Source organism: Elephas maximus, chromosome 6 (genome assembly GCF_024166365.1).
Source record: "Elephas maximus indicus isolate mEleMax1 chromosome 6, mEleMax1 primary haplotype, whole genome shotgun sequence".
Classification (NCBI taxonomy): Eukaryota; Metazoa; Chordata; class Mammalia; order Proboscidea; family Elephantidae; genus Elephas; species Elephas maximus.
In genome coordinates, this window is record NC_064824.1 from 110,164,821 (window position 1) to 110,186,948 (window position 22,128).

Below are 22,128 nucleotides of genomic sequence, written 5' to 3' on the forward strand. Positions count from 1 at the left end.
TTTATGGCCCTGTCTAATCTTTGGCTAAAGGGTGAACCTCAGGATTGTCTTCATTACTGAGCTATAAGGGTGTCCGGGGACCATATTCTTGGGTTTTCTCCAGTCTCTGTCAGACCAATAAGTTTGGTCTTTTTTTTTTTTTTTTTTTTTTTATTGTGAGTTAGAATTTTGTTCTACATTTTTCTCCAGCTCTGTCCTGGAACCTCGATTTTGATCCCTATCAGAACAGTTGGTGGTGGTAGCCAGGCACCATCTAGTTGTGCTGGACTCAGTCTGGTGGAGGTTGTGGTAGTTGTGGTCCATTAATCCTTTGAACTAATCTTTCCCTTATGTCTTTGGTTTTCTTCATTCTCCCTTGCTCCAGATGAGTGAGATCAGTGGAGTATCTTAGATGGTGACTCACAAGCTTTCAAGACTCCAGACGCTACTCACCAAAGTAGAATGTAGGACATTTTCTTTATAAACTATATTATGTCAATTGAGTTAGATGTTTCCCAAGACCATGGTCCCCACAGCCCTCAGCCCAGTAATTCAGTCCCCCAGGTCCCTTTGTGCCTACTTATGCATTTTATACTATTATGAGAAGGGGGTCCCTGGACTTCACCAGGCTGCCACAAGTGACCATAATTCAAAAAATGTTTACAATCCAGAGATTGTTTCAGTATTCCAGGCAATGCCTGAAATCTTGAAGTAGGATAATGGTAATAATCAAGCAACATCAAGAAGTAGGCAAAATCAAGATGACTTAGTGATTAACTAAATTCAAAGAACCAGAGAAAGAGTGAAGTCGATAATGATTGTGATGTTTATAAATTGGGTGACAAATTGATTGATGATGTGTACTTCTGGGACACATCAGGATAGGGGTTGTATTTAAAACCATGGAGTGCCTGAGATCATACATCAGGAAAAGGTAGAGAAAGAAATTAACTGAGGACAACACTGTAGGAAACCATTATTCAAGGGGCAGCTAATTCATTATTTATAACTATGGCATATTCTGGAGTCACTGAGTGGTACAAATGGTTAACACGCTTGGCTCTAATTGAAAAGTTTGAAGTTTGAGTCCATTCAAAGTTGCCTCAAGAGAAAGTCCTGCCAATCCACGTTCAAAATTCAGATATGGAAAACCCTATGGAACACAGTTCTACTCTTACACACATCGTGTCACCATGAGTCGGAATCAACTCAATGGCAACTGTTTGGTTTTGGTAGGATGTATTCAATATATGTAATGTGTCAGCAAGTAGAACTACTATGTAAAGAAGAAAACTTTGACAAGCAGTTGGCAGTTAATTTGTAAAGGGCCATTGGCTATCACTCAGCATTTATAATTTTTGCACCTGCAATTATTTGCATGCAAAAAAAAAAAAATACATCCACAGTTGCCTAATTGTAGGCAGAACCATCCAAATTTATTCTCAAAAAGAACACAAAGAGATACCATCTGTGAAAGTGCAGCAAACCTCTCAGACCTTTCCTGCTCCAAATCCTATGAGGCTGGTGGGCCTATTTCCCTTTTGGCTCTGTCTAAGGCTTTATTCTTGCTTGAGCTCATTCAAGCATCCCAGGCTAGTCTTATAAGCTGAGAGTTAGCAGACCTTTCCTCTCATCCAACCAATAGTCTCTTTTCTCCCAAGCGTAAAGTGTACTGTATTATGACCAAAATGAAAACAGAAGCAATTTCTGAAGCATATTATTTTCCCTTGTTAGTGTGAGCAGATTCAATTCTTTATTCACATGTAATTTTACGAGGTAGGCAATTTGAACATTATAAAGATGAAATCCCATACAAATTCCTGCTCAAGGGTGACCTGAAAATTATGTTATTCTACTTTAAAAAAAAAAGTTTTAGCCATTTATTAAAAATATTGCTGTCAGTTTTGATAAAATACATTCATTTTTTCTTCATTATATTATTAGGGCCATCATAAAATTTAATAATTATCCCTTGAAGTTTGATTTCCTACAGAAGCATCATAACACAATCAGTATTAGAGCAAATAATTATTAAGCCACATGAAGACCGTTATGATTTCAGATGGGAATTATGTAATAATAGATGAGAAATATAAAACCCAGATTAAGGCTTAATAAAGATCCTCTTTTCATACAAAGTTCAGTAATAATAAATGTAGGGACAAGAGGACTTGCTTTATGAAAATGAAAGAGGTTTCCAAAAAAATGTTTTTCAATGGTTTTGATAATAGTTTAAATATTGTTTGCTTATCATTTAATCATATTAAACATACTTTGGATCTGATAATTCCTCTGTAGTAGAAACAGTATAAATTATAAGAAAGGGTAATTGGGTAGTTTATTAGGCTAATGACTAACGTTAGAATATAACATGTATTTCTTCTATATGAAATGAGAGGGATCACACATTTCCACTCTACCGAGAGTGTTTGGAATTGTAATAAAATATTACCATGAGGGCTTGGGGAGGGGATGAAAAATTAGGAATGCTAAAATGTTTACTAGTTTTTATTATTATTATTATTATTTTACTTTTAAAAATTACAGTGAGTTGGAAGGTACATTTTTGCTCTACTACATTTGTCAACGGTGTATGGGCCACAGAAAGGTGAAGCATTAATTACACGTCAGCCTTGAGTTTATAGACAATGGAGCACATTTTTAGACTTTGCAAGTATGGTGCAATGAATTGAATTGTGCCCTTTCAAACATGTGTTGGAATCCTTATCCCTGTACCTGTGGATGTAATTCCAGTTGGAAACAGAGTCTTCTTTGTTACGTTAATGAGGTCATATCAGTGCAGGGTGTATCTTAAACCTACTCACTTTTGAGATAAAAAGATAACAGATCAGGCACAAAGAAGCAAGCACAAATAGAGGGAAAGATACATGTCACATGGAGATCACCAGGGACCACCGAGAATGCTAGAGAAGCTGAAACAAGGATTTTCCCCCAGAGTGGACAGAGAGAGCCTTGCCCTAGAATCAGTGTCCTGAATTCAAACTCCTTGCCTCCTAAATTGTGAAAGAATAAATTTCTGTTTGTTAAGGTCACCACTTGTGGTATTTCTGCTACAGCAGAACTAAGGAACTAAACCATATGGTAAAGTAACTTAATCTAGCAAAGGGAATTAATTGGAAGCAAAACATAGGCCAGCTATTTGTTCTTTCTGTTGTATATGATTGAATATTTCAATGGATGCAATCAAAGTTTAAAATACTACCAATTGGGATAACAAGTAACAATGATTCATTTTTATAAAGTACAGAAAGAATTTTTGCAACAGTAAAATGAACAATACTACTCACATCCAGAGCTACCATTTGTTGATACCAGAGTCAAGTTGGAAGGCCATGGATTCCGAACAATATCTTGCCAGTGAATTGTGTCTGCATAACAAAGGAATTTGTTCTGGTCTACATAGACTCCGCCATTCAGGATTTCTGTATTAAAAAGAGAGAGAGATTTTTTTTCAAACTACTTATTGTTGAAAAGGTAGTTAATAAAAATGGTTAACTCAAACTATTTTCAATGTTAAATTGTAGTTACAGTGTTAATAGCCAAGGTATCCTGATTGCAGAGATTTGGAAAAATTGAAAAATATAAAGAAAAACAACCATTCTTAATTCTAAACCTCAGAAGAAAGCACTCTTAACATTTTGGTATGGAAGCATTTATCTATCTAATGAAATAATACACATGCAATATTTTATAACCTGTTATTTTTTATTAATATTATAAAATGAGTATTTAATGATAATTAAATAGTCTTCTATGTTACTTTAATGATATACCAGAGTATAGACTAACTAGTAATTATTTAGCCAATCCCCTATTGTTGGTCATTGAATTCATTTTGAATATTGTGTCATTTAAATTATACTTAAAATGAGTGTCAATGTGTTTACTTCTGAACATTTCTTTAAAATAAATTTTCACAGGTGATACCCCAAGTTCATAGTGTGTGACTATTTTTAAGACTTTTGATAAGAGCTGTCAAATGTTCCTTAGAAAGAGTGTATCAATCAATGTGACATTGACTGGAGTCAGTAGATAAGCAATTAGCACAGAGCAGAAGATAAAATTAATGTTTCAATCAGAAAAAATGTTCTTTGACATCTCTAATGTAGTTAATAGAGTTATCAATTATTGTTTAAAAATAATACAGTGCAAGACAAAAAAAAACAAAAAACAACTATGGTTCATTGAAATAAGGGTATGACCGTGGAACAGAATGAAAGCCAATTTTACTTGATTCTATATATCAAAACAAGGAGCCTGGTTAAAGCGATCAAGGGCTAACTGAAATGTTGGTGGCTGGAAACCACCAGTGGCTCCTCTGGAGAAGGATGCGACAGGCTGCTTCCGTAGATATTTGCCACCTGGGAGACCCTATTGGGGTTGCTATGAGTTAGAATCAACTGACAGTAGTGGTATATATCAGAATACTGGTCTTGATTAGCTAAGTTGTCCCCTATGAAAAATGGCTGACCACATACAAGGATTCTCTTTCAGATAGTTTTAAGTTATATAGAAAAAAAAAATGAAATATTTACTCTGAAAATGTTACTTTTATTATATGAAGATAACGATTAGAAATATACACAGTACCTTCTTGCCCAATATCTACTGTATTTTTCCCTCTTGCTCCATACAAAAACAATTAAAAAAAAACCCATATATCAGTCCATACAGCATTCATCTACAAGTAATAAAAATGCAATTAACGGCAGCTTAAATAATAGATTATTTTTTCTCACATAACAAGAAATCTATAAGGAGGCAGGTACAGATATTATTTTAGCTGCTCAGCCATCTTCAATGGATTGAGTTTCCCTCATTATAGGCACAAAATGGCTTCTGTAATTATAGGCATCTGTTCCAAATTCCAAGCGAGAATAAGGCAGAAGAGCAAACAAAAGATTTCTTCCTATTTAGAGAGGCCTTGACTCTCTATTTGGGGAGAGATGCTCTCCCCAAGTGTTACACCTACATTTTATCAACCAGAACGATATAACATGGCCACGTCTACCACAAGAGAGCCTGAATAAGGGAGTATTTTGGTGGATATACTGCTACCCCAAACACAAACCACACCACTATGCGTGTTAGTGAGGAAGACGAGGGATATGAATATTAGAAAGGCAACTGACAGTGTCTGCCACCATAGCCTCAAGAAAATCATCTATCCTGTGTAATCCCCCAAGCTCAACATCTAAAAAGGGATACTTTAAAACAACAACAAAACAAACCAAAACCCATCGCTGTCCAGTCAATTTTGAATCATAGCAACCCTACAGTACAGAGTAGAATAGTCCATTGGGCTTCCAAGGCTATAATCTTCACAGAAGCAGACTGCCATATCTTTCTCCCAGAGAGCAGTTGGAAGGTTCGAACCACTGAACTTTCAGTTAGCAGCCGGGTGCTTAACCACTGTACCACCAGGCTTCCTCTCTTTAAACAAGAGGGAGGTTAAAAAAAAAAAAATGAAAGGGGCATGTGGCACCATTAAAGGGGTATTCAGGGGAGGCAGATTGGTGGGCACATTCCGGGTGTCTTACTGAGTTACGTGTATAAGATCTGCCAGATTATTTTTAATACTGCAGGCCTTTCCACGTTTAAAGCCATTCTCTTTCCCATCATCGATCCTCTCACTGACTACTGGTTCCTTTTTTTCAGGTGAAGCATGGGGGAGGGGAGGGTGGAGAAGAAACAAAACAAAAAAATTAGATCATCTTTGTACTTCTAAAACCCTGTTCATTATTTTTCATGACCTAAACATACAGTCTTTATCATAAAAAAAAGCAGACGGGAAATGCAAGACGTAAGAAAGATTGTGAAAATGGATTTCTATATTAATGTTTCCATCTAAGAAATGTGAAGATCTCATACTAATAGCTTTCTCATGAGACATTAGGTGATGATCTTCCGTGTCACAAATAATTCCTCATTAGGTGACAAAGAAAGCAGATTTTGACTGCTGTCTAGGAAATGAAGGTTATTTTTCAGCCCTACATTGGGAAAAATATTATCCTAAAAAAATGTGAAGAGGGAAGGTAATTGCTCAAACATTGTGGAGTCTATATTTTTCAGGAGTCACATTTTAATTCAAATATTTCATGCTGAAGGAACATAATATCCATCTCCAACTTCCTATATAAAGATATTCAAAGAGAATCAGATTATATTGTACTGAATAATAATCTCATCAAATCCCTTTCTTCAACAATATTAATCTGCTACCAATGTTGACATTTGTTTCTTAGAAATATTCTATTCAAGGGCTTTGGCTTATACTTGGAAATGGGACTTAAAGAGGAGATAATAATAACTGAAGTATCATCTTATATGGTAATATTTCAAATTAAGACTACAATCCCATGATTTGGGATGATAAAATTCAAAACCAAGCATCTGCTAGCAATTCTGGTCAGCAGGATTTACAAACTTACAATATTTAGCCATGGACACTTTATTCGTATAGTTCTATGTGCTTCCCTGGAAACACAGTCCTTTCCTCTTAACCTCTGGCCTCAACTCTATTTTGCTTTTGAATGACAAACCATGATGTTTATAAAATGAACATTTTCACTGATGTTTAGAGTGCAGTTTTCATGTAGGCTTTCTCTTACATTTCCTTTTGATCAGCTTGCTTACCTAAACATTTGTTAGGTAGTGATACTATAGTTGCACTTATCCATTTTTAAAGTTTTCATTGATTTTTCTAACTTACAAAGTTTTTAAAATAATAACTGAGTAGGCTATTGTGAGGAAATATTTATGTTTATTTCTGTTTTTAGAGATTCAAATTACTTGACAGACGGTTATCTAATGTTTCTGCTTTGGTTGACTACAGAGGCTTGATTGCATGTTTAGGTTAACAAGAGGGACAAGGCATCAAATGAGAGAAAAGCTTGGTAAGACATTTATCCAAGAAAATCCCAGGAAAATGTTGGGCTGCACTTTAGATCCATTTTTGCTACCACAAAGGAACAGCAGAACTCTTTGTGTTATTAAAGATTTATTGAAAGGTGTCACCTCTTTTACACCAAGAGTTTTCCTATCATTTGCATGAAATAAAGTGATTAATAACTAAATTTAAGAAAAAAATCAAGACAAAAAAGACAATTTCTAAGCCTAAGGAAGATGGACAAATGAGGCACAAATTTAATTGCCCTGAAAACAAAAGATTGCATAAAGCCCGGAAGAGTGCAGAAACTCAAAAATTGTTGACAATAAATCAGACTAAATTAAGAGAAACACAAACATATTCTTGATCATTTAATCAACTAGTAGAAAAAAAGTTGCTAGGAAGTTTCTTTTCATAGTCTATAAAAAATATCTTTGGCAAGTCCACAAAACAGAATTGTATCATTTTTAATAAATGTCATAGTTAAATATAATAAGACACATTACATATGACATTCTGTTTAAAAAAAAAAAAAAGTACTTCCATTACTAAAAAATCCTGGTAAACACTTAACTATATTCATATCTCCAAAATGTCCTACTAGATTAATGCATGCAAGCCAAGTAAAAGATGTCATGAATAGATTTTTCTTCTTATTTAGAGTTAGTAAATTGTAACCTACACTACTGTCAAATATATTGACTGTAACTTGTATATAGCACACTATTTATAATGGAAATATACTAATGAGACTAAGCTCTACAAAGGCAAGGGATATTTTTCTGTAATGTATCTACATCATCAACTAGGAGCAATAATTGTTGAATGAGTGCTTGTTAAATTGAACTGAAATATATATACATCACGGAATTTGCCACCAATGCTGATCAGTTAATTTCTGTTGTAGTTTCTAATTTTAAATTATATTCTGACCTAATAAAAGTAAGACTAAAAGTTATCTTTTTTCCATAAATATCTTATAGGTCATCTTAACTTATTGTCACTTCCATTAAGTCAGGGGTGGTTTTTCTTTTCCTCCAAGCCATATCCTTGATATCTATCATCATGCAAGGCACAAGGCACTTACACAATAAATATTTGTTTAATGAAAAAAAAAAAAACTTCATAATATCCTTAGAATAGAAAAACTTTTTGAGTAAAGCAATAAATATAGATCTTAATTATAAGAAAGATAGAGTTGTAAACTAAAAGGGAAATTGCATTTATTATATCAAATGCTTATAATTGATAATGAACAAAAATTATTGCAGACCATGTGTTTGGTATTTATAAGGTACATTTAGACATTTTTCACTAGTATTCTTAAACCTATTTTTGTGAACCACATTTAATTGTTATGCACCAGGTGAATAATGATAATGTTGAGCTATTCCAGACAGACTAAAACTCCTCCATACCTGAAAAAATAACCTAGTATATGTTACACAGAAGTCTAAAGAACTGGGACTGGCCAACCCTGTGTTATAAGAGAGAATATACCTGATTCAAATTCATCAGGCTTCAGGGGGAACAAGGTAGAATCTTCAATAATCATATTTATGGCATTTATATATATATTTATATGTAAATATCCTCTCTCATCCAAAACATGTATTATAATATACAAGTCAGTTGAAATTTATCACTAGTGCTTATCAATACCTTTAAGGGTGTGCTTCTATTTTGAACTATAAATGTACTTCATATTTTTCTTTAAAATTACTTTTCAGAAAGTGACAATATGACACTTAAAAGAGGACATAAAATACTTGCGTCCTCACCCTCCAATCCACAAAGGTTAGTCATTTGATCATTTCCTACCTCAATTCTCCTTTTCATGAGTCCAATGAAGAAGGAAATATTTATGTTATTTAAATGAGTTATTTTGTAGTCTTCATTTTTTTTCAAATGCTAGTTATGATAGTGAATTTTGGTATGAGTGCCCATTAACAGACTTATTGGCATTTTTGCAAATATATTATCTCAAAAGAAAATGTGGTAAAATACTGAATCATGGTTTTTTAATTTTTTTCCCTGACCTGTATGCCGTAGCCTAATTGAGATGTAACATTCCCTCTGAAAAGGCAAATTAATGTGACCTCCTTACTAGGTTTAAGTCCACAAAATTACTTTGACCTCATGTGCAATTTGTAACTGTTTCATAAATAAGATTGAATGTCTTCCTTTTTTTCAAAATAAAGATTATAATTTTAGATGCAGTCAGCCATATTCTGCTTCAGTCTATATGATTGGTGTTAACAATAAATATTTCACTTCTACTCTCGAAATCTACCAACTACAATGATATAAGATCTAATAAGCAGGATATAAATATGTAACCTGAATTACTGACTGTATAGCTAAATGGGTGTATCTGTAAAGGTCAACCTTAGAATTAAAATAATAAAAAAATAAAGATTATAAATACCATAATTGTTTAATTATAGTGGGGGAATCTGAATAAGATATGCGTCAGACTGATATTGCCTGTCCAAGCCATAGGGCACAACCAAGAAGCGAAAACCCATAGTGGCATAAAGACTATTTTCAAGATGCAGCTACAGAAAGCAGTTACTGGACTTTGTCAGACATAAAACAATGTTTCTTTCTCACTGTCATCACCTCAAGACACACAAGTCTGCTGGCAGATAATGATACAAAAGTAATATAGCTCACGTCATCCACCTGTAATACTTAATACATCATCTCTGGAATAGCTTTGGTCCAGAGACTCCTGTATCTTTCCCAAACCCAGACCTTTCAGCTGGGAGCACAATGAATTGCTGCTACCCTACTGGGTCAGCCTCAAGGTTCATTATTAATAAGCTGAGACTCTAAAGGCTAATGAGAACTGGGTGCTTGAGGAGACAATGGCTCATTCATCATCAATCAAGCTTTGAAGTTTTTATACAGATGATTTAAGGAGAGTTGAAGTGTGCAAAATTGAAATGTCACATTTGTATTGGGCGGGGGGGAGAGGGTGATAATGTAAATGAGTGATTTAACCTTCTGTATTTCAGCTCAATGATCAGAGGCAAAAGCTCAGGGATGTAGATATCGAATGGTAGGAAGCTACAGTGGACTTCTTTTCGATCAGAGGAAGGCAATTTCAGGAAGAAATTATCAGGCCCACTGGCTAAAAATCAGTTTAAGAGAGAAAATAATAGCACAGATATCTTTATTTCAATTGAATGGAGCTCAGTAATGTTCTCCACAATGTTCAAATTTATTATTATATACTTCAGGGTACACTAAAATTCTTAGCTTTCATTATGTTTGAGAGTATGCTACAACCACCTGGTTCTTGGAGGTGCCCCTTCCTCCAGCTCCTATAACACTGATGATCTGAACCACTCATCTGATACAGAGCAAATACTACTTTACATTTCTACTTATGCTTTGTGTGCATGTCTTGTCTCTCCTGTCACACTGTGGATTCCTTGAGGAGACCATGATAGACATCTTTATGCCCTAGTGCCAAAGAAAGTCCAAAGCACATAGGAGAAATAAAAATGCTGCTATTGTTTATTCTGATGATAATGATAACATCCTTAGAATATGACTGACATTTGCAAAAAGTCTATTTGATTGGCAGCAATATTTGTGTTCTCTCCTGTTTGAGTACTAGATACTGTTTACATTAACATTATATACACAATATTGAATAAAATTTGTGTGATCTTAATGTATTAATTCTTTCAATCTTTTAGGAAAGTAGTATCACTTAAACTCATTTTGTTTTTTAACCATCTTTAAATTATGAATTTCTATCCCAATTTGGTCTCTAATATCATTATATAATTCTGTGTATGTCCTATCTTTACTTCTATATGTCTAATATTTCCCCTGTAATCCTTTCTCCAAATTGAAGTCTTCTGTATTTCCTTATTTTTGTTAAAATAGAAATAACATGTCATAATGTCACTTGTAGTCAAAGTTGAGATTTATCATTAATTCTTTCCCCTCTATATTTAATCGGTTATAAAGTTCTAATGAAAATTCTTCACAGTGCCTCATTTAATTTATCCTTTCATTTTATACCTACTGCCAAACCAAACAAGCTACGACTGAGTCAAATCTGACTCATGGAGACCATGTGTGTCATAGCAGAATTGTGCCCCATAGGTGCCCCTAGGTGCCCCCCACCATGGCTGATCTTTTGGAGGTAAATTGCCAGGAAATAGAATGTTAGGAAGTAGATCAGGCCTTTCTTCTGAGGCACATCTGGGAGAACTGGACCTCCAACCTTTCAGTTAGCAGCTGAGGGCTTAACCATTTGCCCTACCCAGGGATTCCTTTATGTTACTGCTACTCCCTAATTCAAGTTCCATCATTTCATGTCAGACTCAACTTGCTGCCTCTATTCCTTCTCCACCAATCTATCCTATACATTTAAGTCCTAGGTGGTGCAGTGGTTAAAGCAGTCAACTGCTAACCAAAAGGTCAGCAGTTCGAAACCACCAGAGGCTCCACGGGAGCAAGATGTGGCAGTTTGGTTCCATAAAAATTATAGGCTTGGAAATGCTCTGGGGTCGCTATGAGTTGGAATTGACTTGACAACAGTGGGTTTGGTTTTGGATACTGTGGGTAGGTAGGTAGGCAGAGAGTTGTATTTATTGATAAATATATCCTCCATTATCAGGCATTTGAAGTACAAAGTATTAATATAGAAATTAGTTAACTGAATAAAACTAGGTTCGAAATCTAGTTTTCTATATCCTAGATGTGCTATCTCATACATCTTTATGCGGTTAGTTTCCTCAGCTCTAAAATGGGGATTTTTCCTCATAATATCTGTCACCCAGTTGCTGATTCTATTCCACTTTACACACAGCAGTTACTTAAATAGTTGTTTATTGGCTGATATACATGGTGTTTTTTTCCTATGTTTTCATATTAATTTTACATTACTTAATATTAGGTTAGGTGTGATTTAAAGAAGACAAAGTCTATTTTTCTTTCATGTAAAACTGGCCAGGTGACCCAAGGCACTGATGGAAAAGGTGCAATTATCATGGGCTGAGACTGTACTTCATCTGGTTGCTCTACTATTTTCAATACAGGAGGATCTTCTACCTGGCAATATCCATGGAAAGTTGCAGGAATACACGAAGAAGAAAAGAACAAAGGAATGAAAGAAAGAACAAAAGATAAGTACGCTTCCCATAGTAAAGGTATACTACAAGCTTAAATACCACTGGTTGGAATTTAGTCATGGAGTCACAGGTAGGTGCAGGGAAGGCTAAGGCTGCAAGTCATTGGTGGCTACATGTTCTGGATGGTCAAATGACTAGCTAAAACTGATATACATTTTAAAAATTAGAAAGTGATAATGGATATTGGGAGACAACTATCAGTCTCTGTTATAATGACTCACAAGAAATCTTGCATCTTCTGAATATGTATAAAACGTATGTATTACATGACTTTAAAAATGGCAAGGATTTTTTTTTCAAATGCTTTTTTAAAGTGTAAGGTGTATATATACAAATATGCAAGTAACATCTGCAATGTACTTTTACGAACTGAACACATTCACGTAACCAGCATTCAGATCAAGAAATGGAACATACCAGCATCCCAGAATCCCTCCTCATGGTTTATTCCTCACATCACTCCCTACAGGGAATGATACTGACTTTGAACAACAAGATCACTTTTTGCTTGCTGTTGTATTTTACATAAATGGAATAAGAACCTATGTATTCTTTTGTGTCTGACTTTATGCTCAACATTATGTTTGTGAAATTCATCCATATTGTTATATATAGTTATAGATCATTCATTCTCATAGCTGGATGGCATCACATGCTTTGTTTATCCATTCTACACTGATGGGCATTTGGGTACTTTCCAGGTTGGGGTCATTACAAATAGTGCTGTTATGAACATTCTAGAATATGTCTTCTGGTGGCTACATGTACACATTTATGCTGGGTACATATCTAGAAGTGGAATAGCTGGGCCATAATGGCAGATGGTTTTTCAAAGTGGTTTTTCCAATTTATATTCCCATCAATAGTGTATGAGAAATCTAGTTGTCCTTAACCTTGTCAACACTGGGTATTTTTTACTCCATTTAGTCATTCTGGTTGGTGTTAGTAGTATCATTTTAATGACTAACAAAGGTGAGTCTCTTAAATACTATTTTTGAAGTGTAATTTTAAAAGGCAAGACACATTTCCGTTTACTTGAGGCAGAGTCTTACTTATAAAGCACTGCGGAAAACCCGATTTCTAGTTCAGATCATTAGTAAACAATTCAGTAAATTAAGGTACCGGATTTTACCCTCACAACTTTTTTTTTTTTCTGGGAGAGTCTGGCTCAGTGTTTTGAAAGATTATCTTAACATCTGAGAAAAACATATTAAACAACTATGATAATTATCAAAATAGAGAGCAAAGAGTGAATTCTAGAAGATGGACAAAAAATTCATATTAGGTGAATACCCCTCTGATCAGAGAGATGAACACAATTATGAAGGCATATAAAGGGAATGAGTGAGGAATTCTGCAGCATCTTCTTGCTAATAAAATGGAACACTGCTCTGTACAGAATGCTCAAATATTTTCATTTCTCTATCTACCAGAAAGCCTTCATTACAGACAGCAGTCCTCTTACATAACTCCTCCAGGTTTCCAGAAAATGTAATTGCTTCACTAGAACAGATCAGTTGAGTTCAATGTTTTCATTACCAATAAGAGGGAAAGTTATATTAGTACACAGAAATGATTTGTCCCTTTTATTTACCAGCTTTAACACAATAAGCCTGGGAGGTACTGCAAGGTCACTTTCAAATATCTCACCTCCTATATTAGTGTGTACAATTTTAATAACTCTTCTCACAACATGTGATTACTTCACTATTTCTCGAGGATATTTCAGAAAAGTATGATTTTTCCTGATGACAGTAATAAATAATATTGCTATGTATATTTGTTGCTGACAAGTTAAGACTTGCAAATAAAAGATAACAGCAAGAGAAGAAAGAATGGCCTTATCTTGAAAAATGATTATAATATGATTTTCCAGTATATAAGAAATTGAAAAGGACACTGTTATGGATTGAACTGTGTCCCCCAAAAACATGTGCTGTAAATCCTAACCTCCCCCCCATGGCAATAATCTGATTTCGGAATGGCTTGTCTTTGTTATGTTAATGACACAGGTTTTTTGTGTTTTAGATCAATCTCTTTTGAGACATAAAACCACCAAAACCAAACCCACTGCCATCGAGTCATAGCCGACTCATAGCGACCCTATAGGACAGAGTAGAACTGCCCCACAGAGTTTCCAAGGAGCACCTGGCGGATTTGAAATGCTGACCTTTTAGGTTAGCAGCCGTAGTACTTAACCACTACGCCACCAGGGTTTCCTTTTGAGATATAAAAAAAATAGAAGAGATTAAATAAGCAAGCTAGGAGGAGAGATGTGGCAAGACAGATAGATGCCAAGACACATGGAGGTCTCCAAGGAAACAGAAAGCAGAAGCTGGCGCGACAAAGACCTTCCGCCAGAGCCAACAAAGAGAGAAAGCCTTCCTAGAGTCTGCACCCTGAATTCAGACTTCTAGGTTCCCTAACTGTGAGAAAAGAAATTTCTGTTTGTTAAAGCCACCCCCTTCTGGTATTTCTGTTATAGCACTACAGATAACAAATACAAGCACAAAACAGAATAACGAATCTATTAATAAGTGACTGGGGGACATGATGTCTCAGTGAACCGGGCATATTAAAATAATCTTAAAAATAAAGGCAACATTTTATATAGTGAAAAATGAAAGAAGAAGTCATAAGTAGGAATAGAAAGAAGCAGGTACAGAAGCACTTTAAAAAGCCACCATAAGCAGATCCAAATTAACTATGTCTTTTAAAACGAAGTTTTAGTCTAGGGAATATCAGAAAACAATGACTGGATAATAGTTGTCATTTTATAAAGCATTGATTATCAAAATATAAGGCACCATGGTAAATAGAAAGAGAAATACCTTCGGAATTAGATTGTTTTTCATACAGGTTTATCGTATACTTGACATACAGAAAAATTCACATATATTAAGTTCTACGGTTTTTATACGCACATGTACATAATGTGTGTGTGCATGTATATCCATGTAACCACGCCTCAGGTAAAGACACAGAGTATTTCTACCAATCTAGAAGTTTCTCTTGTGCACCTTCTCGGTTGACACCCCAACACTCTCCCCTCCAAAAGCCACTGTTTTGACTTCCATTACCATAGATTAGTTTTTTCTGTTTAAAAACAAATTTATATTCATATAAATGCAATAATAGAATATGTATTCTTTTTCTGTCTTCCATTACTGAAAAAAAAATGCTTTTGGGATTCACTTATACTGTTACCCATTTTAGTAGTTTATTGTTATGTACTGTTCCATTTTATGAAGATGTACCACAATTTGTTTGTAGATTGGTTCATACTTTAAGCACAGCTTTGCTAATTTTGGCTATGTAATTTCAGGCAAGTTAGTCTAAGTTTCTTTTCTATTATCTCTAAAATAACGGTAATAATATCTACATTGTTAGGTTACAGTGAAACTCACAGATTATGCATTTAAAGTGCCTGGTACATACTTCATACTCAAAAACCGAAAGCAACTTCAAAATAAATTATTAAGGTATTTCAGGAGTTTACTTTATTCAAAGTAACAAAAAAAAAATCTATGAACGTTGGTTAAAGTACAGATCTTTTGGGAAGAAGGAGAGAAAATGAAACCTGAAAGTCACATGAAATTCCAATTAAGATTGGTGCATAGCATAACAATTTTAGAGCTATATAAAAAGAGCTATATATACTGAGCTAAATATGCTTGGTAAAGTAGAAGGTCAGCAAAAAAGAGGAAGACCCTCAATGAGATGGATTCCCATAGTGGCTGCAACAATGGGCTCAAATATAGCAACAATGATGAGAATGGCATAGGACCAGGCAGGACTGGGCAATGTTTCATTCTATTGTGCATAGGGGTCGCTATGAGTTGTAACTAACTGCATGGCATCTACCAACAGCAACAATGAAGTATTATTAAATGTCTTTCCAAAGCTGGTTAATAAAAATACTTTGATTTTCAGTATTAAAAAAAAGTTCCTAAGGACAAGAGTACAAATTCTGTAACTTGCTACCTGTTTCATACTGAATAATCCTGAAAACCTAATTGAATTAACCCTTTGGGTCCTTTCTTGTCTCTTTGTTATCACATTATGTGACACCATTTAGGGATATTAGATTTCTCTCTTCTGTTCAGTTTGGTGCATAGTTGACAAGTCACAAAGCCTCCATTGTTATTGTCTAATCTCAAGGTGATCTTTACCTCTGCTGCCACTACCAGTGTGCTTTAAAGAAATTAGCATAATTTCCAAAAGACTGGGAGAAGTAAGGTGATCTTTCTTCTTCCATGGTAAAGGTCTTGTATTTCTACCATAACGCAATGAGTTAATTAGGAAAATACTAGCACCAGCTGCCATCGATATGATTCAGACTCATGGTGACCCCATGAAATACATAGCACTATTAAATTGTGTAGCTTAGGGTTGAGTAGTGAGATGGGACTGCTCCACACTTTTGTTTAAATTTATTAAGTTTTTTTTTTATTAAATCAATAAAATGGATGCAAAGGTAGCATGTATAGCAAGCATTGCTATAATAATACTCTGCTTGATAGAGGGAAAGAGAGGTTGTTACTCCTGACTGAGGACTAGAAGTAATCAAAGGCTATCTTTATCAAGACATGTTTAATTTTAAAGCTATATATTTAAGCTAATTGAAGAAAAATAGCTCATTAAAATTTCTGCAGGAAATATTTACATTGTTTTTATGAACCACATTCTATGGACCCTAGCCCTCCCACCCTCATTTTCATCCATTTGTAAAACTGGTTTTCCTTAGGGCTCTTAGGGAAGTATGTCTGATGTCATAACACAATAGACTCCACTATGCAATGGTATAGCTCTGTAGTGCTATGGTATAGCACTACCGTGTCGTCTAAATTAAGTAAAGATACACACTTTATACTAGAGATCTACTTGCCCAGAGTTAATAAATGCAATTTAAATATTATTTTGGGTATTTGGCTGCTCTCTGAGGCTGGACATGAAAAAAGGGCTCAAGTGCCAAGATGCTTAACAATGCCAGATAGTTCAGTCAACTTAAGATGCCAGCATCCTGGAAGGGAAAACTATTAGTATAATGGATATCTGTACAGGCTATGGAGTAAGATTCCTTGAGTAACAATGTCTCCACCACATATTACCTGTGAGACCTCAGTCACAGCAGTTATCTACTCCATTTCTCAGTTCCATTATCTATAAAATGGGCACAATAACAATCCATCCCTCACAGAGCAATTGTAAGGAGAAAATGAACTAACACATATAAATTATCCCAACCACATCTGTCACACAGTAAGTATTCAATAACCATGCTATTATTATTACAATTATTATTACATGTTATTATTATTCCATTCTGTGTAGTAGTTTTCTCTGCTCCCTCTCATAACTCCCCTCTGGAGATAAGGCAAGAACTGGGGCAGAGCCATTAGGCCAAGTTAGAATGTGTGGGTTTTTATGTTTGGTCATTAAAAAATATATATTTTAACTTACTTATATGAGCGTCAGATGCCCTTTTAGGAGTATATTATGGATTCTGGACACCCACAAAATTAGACCCTGAAGCCCAAACTTTTTTTCAGGGACAGGAGGAGCTCCTGGACCCCAAAGGTATAGAGACAGATTGATTAAGCAATTTTCCAAATACCTCACACAGGAATTAAGGTAGGATTCAAACGCCTTCCTATCTGCCTCCAAAGCCCATTATTAACCACCTTATTAGAAGGTCTCTCCATAAATCCTGCCATTATTCAAATATTTATAATGCAATATTTCTCTTAGTACTTATAACAGTCCAATGAGGCGATTATTACTAGTCTCATTTTACAAAATGTCAGAAAACTGAAGCTTTGTTGTTGTTGGGTGCCATCGAGTCGGTTCCAACTCATAGCGATCCTATGCACAACAGAACGAAACACTGCCCGGTCCTGCACCATCCTTACAATCGTTGTTATGCTTGACCCCATTGTTGTAGCCACTGTGTCAATCCACTTCGTTGAGGATCTTCCTCTTTTCCACTGACTGACCCTGTACTCTGCCAAGCATGATGTCCTTCTCCAGGGACTGACCTCCCCTGACAACAGGTCCAAAGCATGTAAGATGCAATCTCGCCATCCTTGCCTCTAAGGAGCATTCTGGCCACACTTCTTCCAAGACAGATTTGTTCGTCCTTTTGGCAGTCCATGGTATATTCAATATTCTTCACCAACACCACAATTCAAAGGCGTCAACTCTTCTTCAGTCTTCCTTACTCATTGTCCAGCTTTCACATGCATATGACGTGATTGAAAATACCGTGGCTTGGGTCAGGTGCACCTTAGTCTTTAGGGTGATATCTTTGCTCTTCAACACTTTGAAGAGGTCCTTTGCAGCAGATTTACCCAATGCAATGCGTCTTTTGACTTCTTGACTGCTGCTTCCATGGGTGTTGATTGTGGATCCAAGTAAAATGAAATCCTTGACAACTTCAATCTTTTCTCCGTTTATCACGATGTTGCTCATTGGTCCAGTTGTAAGGATTTTTGTTTTCTTCATGTTGAGGTGCAGTCCATACTGAAGGCTGTGGTATTTGATCTTCATTAGTAAGTGCTTCAAGTCCTCTTCACTTTCAGCAAGCAAGATTGTGTCATCTGCGTAATGCAGGTTGTTAATGAGTCTCCCTCCAATCCTGACGCCCCGTTTAGAGAGGTAAATAACTGATAAGAGTTCTATGGAAGTGATTCCAACTCAGTTAACTGCTAAGTTAAATTGGAATCCTGCTTTTAAACTTTATATCCTATACAGCTTCCATAATAGGAAGGAAAGGCTGAGAAATCTTTAAAACAGTGTTTAAGCAGAGCTGAAGCACAACTCTATATTATATAATCTACTTCTAAGTACAATTAAGAACTCACGGTAATTTCCCTGAAGTCCTTTCTGAAAATATTTCATTGAGTTGAAAGGTAAAATTGTGCTTTTAAGGGATCTTTTCTACATGAAAAAGTACGTATTTAAAAAAATCTTGGCTCTGTTAGATGTCTGGACTATATCCCAACCTCATCATTTGAGGTACATTCCTTTTGCTTCTGTCAAAATTAGACTCGCAGGAAGAGGCAGCACAAAAAAAAAGCTTCAAGAATTAAGCCTACTTAAGGAAAAACCCTTCAATTCAGTTAAAAGACTGAACTAAAGAAATGAAAGAAAGCCAATTTTATTATTTCCAAGTACTGTGGGAACTGTATGTATGGTTACTGCCCTTGGAAGGTCTGCTTTAATAAATAGAGTAAAATGATTTTTAATTACCATATCCAAAATCATAGCCTGAGTAGGATCTGCCTCTATGTGCTCTGTAGTTACAGTTCTAAAAAACTATGAAAAATGTACAGTTTAAATGTGTTGGGCAGTTGGTTTTCCTTCTTTATAGCTTATTTTTCTATTGATTGTTGTTGATGAATTAATACGAATACAGCAAAAGAGAAAAACATTAAAATTAGTTAAATCAAATCAATGAATCTACATCAAGCTTAGTACTCTAAATATTTTAAAGGCAAATGAGGTAATGCTCATATGATAGAAGAAAACGGAATCCACAATTAAAACACATTCAATCAAATGTAGTATCTTTTCTGCCTGTAAATAAATTTATTGAACATAATTTTTTTTTAATTTTATACTACTCAAAATCGTAAGAGAAATGAAGTATCTTCTTGGGGTGTAATCTTTTAAAATTATCCTTTCTTTGTTTGAAATAAATAAATATCTCTATCTTTAGACATATATATTTGACAATTTTAACACAGGAGAAAATACTGAAGTTGTCAAGGATTTCATTTTATTTGGATCTGCAATCAACGCCCATGGAAGCAGCAGTTGAGAAATCAAATGGCACATTGCATTGGGCAAATCTGTTGCAAAAGACCTCTTCAAACGGTTAAAAAGCAAAGCTGTCACTTTGAGGGCTAAGGTGTACCTGACCTTAGCCATGGTATTTTCAATCACGTATGTATTCCAAAGGTGGACAGTGAATAGGGAAGACAAAAGAACAATTAATGCCTTTGAATTACGGTGCATGTGAAGAATATTGAATATATATCATGGACTGCCAGAAGAATGAACAAATCTGTCTTGGAAGCAGAACAGGCAGAAGGATAGGTAAGGATGGCAACACTTTATCTCACATACTTTGGACGTGTTATCAGGAAGGATCAGTTCCCTGAGGAGGATATCATCCTTGATAAAGTACAGGGTCAGCGAAAAAGAGGAAGAGCCTCAACGAGATGGATTCACACAGTGGCTGCAACACTGGGTTCAAACATAGAAAAGTTTGTGGGGATGGCACAGGACTGGGCAGTGTTTCATTCTGTTGTATGTAGGGTCACTATGAGTCAGAAATAACTTGTCGGTACTTAGCAACAACACAACAACATTAGGCAATTTTATTTAAAATGATGGACAAGGGGGGAAGTAATTTTATTTGTATGCTCAGGATATTTTATTAATTTAATTTACGTTAATTTCATAAATTGAGGAAACAGATAAGAACATAGAATATTAAATACAGATGAGTTTCTACTCTACTTCCGACAAAAGAGTATGTACAATTTTAAAGATTTCATTATCTTCCAAAGTATAAAGTCTAAAAAAATCTTCTCACATATAGTAGGATAAGAAAACATATTTCTAAACATGTTATAAAACTAAATATTTAAGTGTGAATTCAAAAGGATTTAAATCAGATAATTTAATACGACCTTACAAAGGGGAATATTGCAAGGATTATCTGGTATATATTCATATTCGAGGCCTAATTTGGAGCACTGGTGGTGCAGTGTTTAAGAACTCGACTGTTAACCAAACGTCAGCTGTTCGAATCCACCAGTCACTCCTTGGAAGCCCTATGGTGCAGCTCTACTTTGTCCTATAGGATCACTATGAGTCAGAAGCAACTCTGTGGCAATGGATTTGGTTTGGATTTTGGGTATGCCTAATTTAGTTTTGTAGGACATGTACTTATATGAATATGTCATATTTGAAAGAATTTTACATATAAAAATAAGCTGTATGATACTCGTTTTTTTGAAGCTACCTAACTTGAGTTATAAGGGGGGGTTAAAAAAAAAAAAAGACTAACCAGGCTAACATAAAAAATCTACAATCTAAGACAGAATGTTGTGTGAATTAGTAAGATTATCACTAATATTCTGAGTTCTACTTCTACCACTGTAATTTATACATCTTTCATTATAGTAAGGGAAAAAAAAAGCAACATCACACAAATATTATTTACTAAAATACTACAATATTTTGAGAACTATTCTTAACAGTTTTCTAAGTGGCTATGGTTCTCTATTCTTATTTCATTTCAGAACTCAAAACAATTTGATGGCCACACCTGGCAAGTATTGTTCCAAACTGGATGCTTAACAAAACTAAAGATGTATTTATATATTAAAATGCATTTTTGATATAAAAAATTAAAAATGTCCTTTTTAATCATTTCATATTCTATTTTCTCTGGAGTTCTAAGATTTATGTTCTAAACTGCAACTGAAGGAAGCTGAAGCTAGTTGAAATGCACCTAGCTCATTTCCGTGCTTCAAAGCTTACAGAACCATCTGCTTGTTGGCAGGTGTAATTAATTAGCTAAGTGGAAAAGACGCTCCCTTTTAGAGTGAATAGGGGGAGAGGAGGGAAAACTCTGTGAAAACCCAATTCTAGGCAGACCTATCTGCTGGGTGCCTCTGGGCAAATTTCCGACACTGAAAACTCATTGAATTTAATGGTTCTTAATTTCACAAGATTTCTAATTACAGCCAGGATAATAAGATGTGATCCAAAAGTTGAAAAAAAGAGTTGGCACATTTTCAAGGAAAACCCTTCCTCACAATGCAGACATCCTAAAGTGTAGAAGTTCATTTATTTATACATTTTATCCATTTATCCTCTCAACTTTGTTAATGTGCAATTTTGAATCTATTTGGCTGACAGGTGGCAAATGCATACTAATTATAGGGAAATGTATCATGTTAAATTTTGTACTTCAACCAACATTTCTTTCAGGAGTAGTCAAAGAAAAGTCAACTCAAGGCACACCATTAGTCATTTAATACATTAAAAAAAGGACTATATTCTAAG

At 35.0% G+C, this 22,128-nt stretch overlaps 1 protein-coding gene across 3 annotated transcripts in view; it reads right to left on the reverse strand.

Annotated features, from left to right (window-relative positions):
- ERBB4 (erb-b2 receptor tyrosine kinase 4) overlaps positions 1-22,128 on the reverse strand; it is a 1,265,080-nt gene that overhangs the window by 411,659 nt on the left and 831,293 nt on the right. For all 3 annotated transcript variants that reach the window (XM_049888936.1, XM_049888934.1, XM_049888940.1), the window contains one exon: positions 3,288-3,422. In XM_049888936.1, coding sequence (XP_049744893.1) covers positions 3,288-3,422 — 135 coding nt within the window. The remainder of the gene's footprint in view (positions 1-3,287; positions 3,423-22,128) is intronic.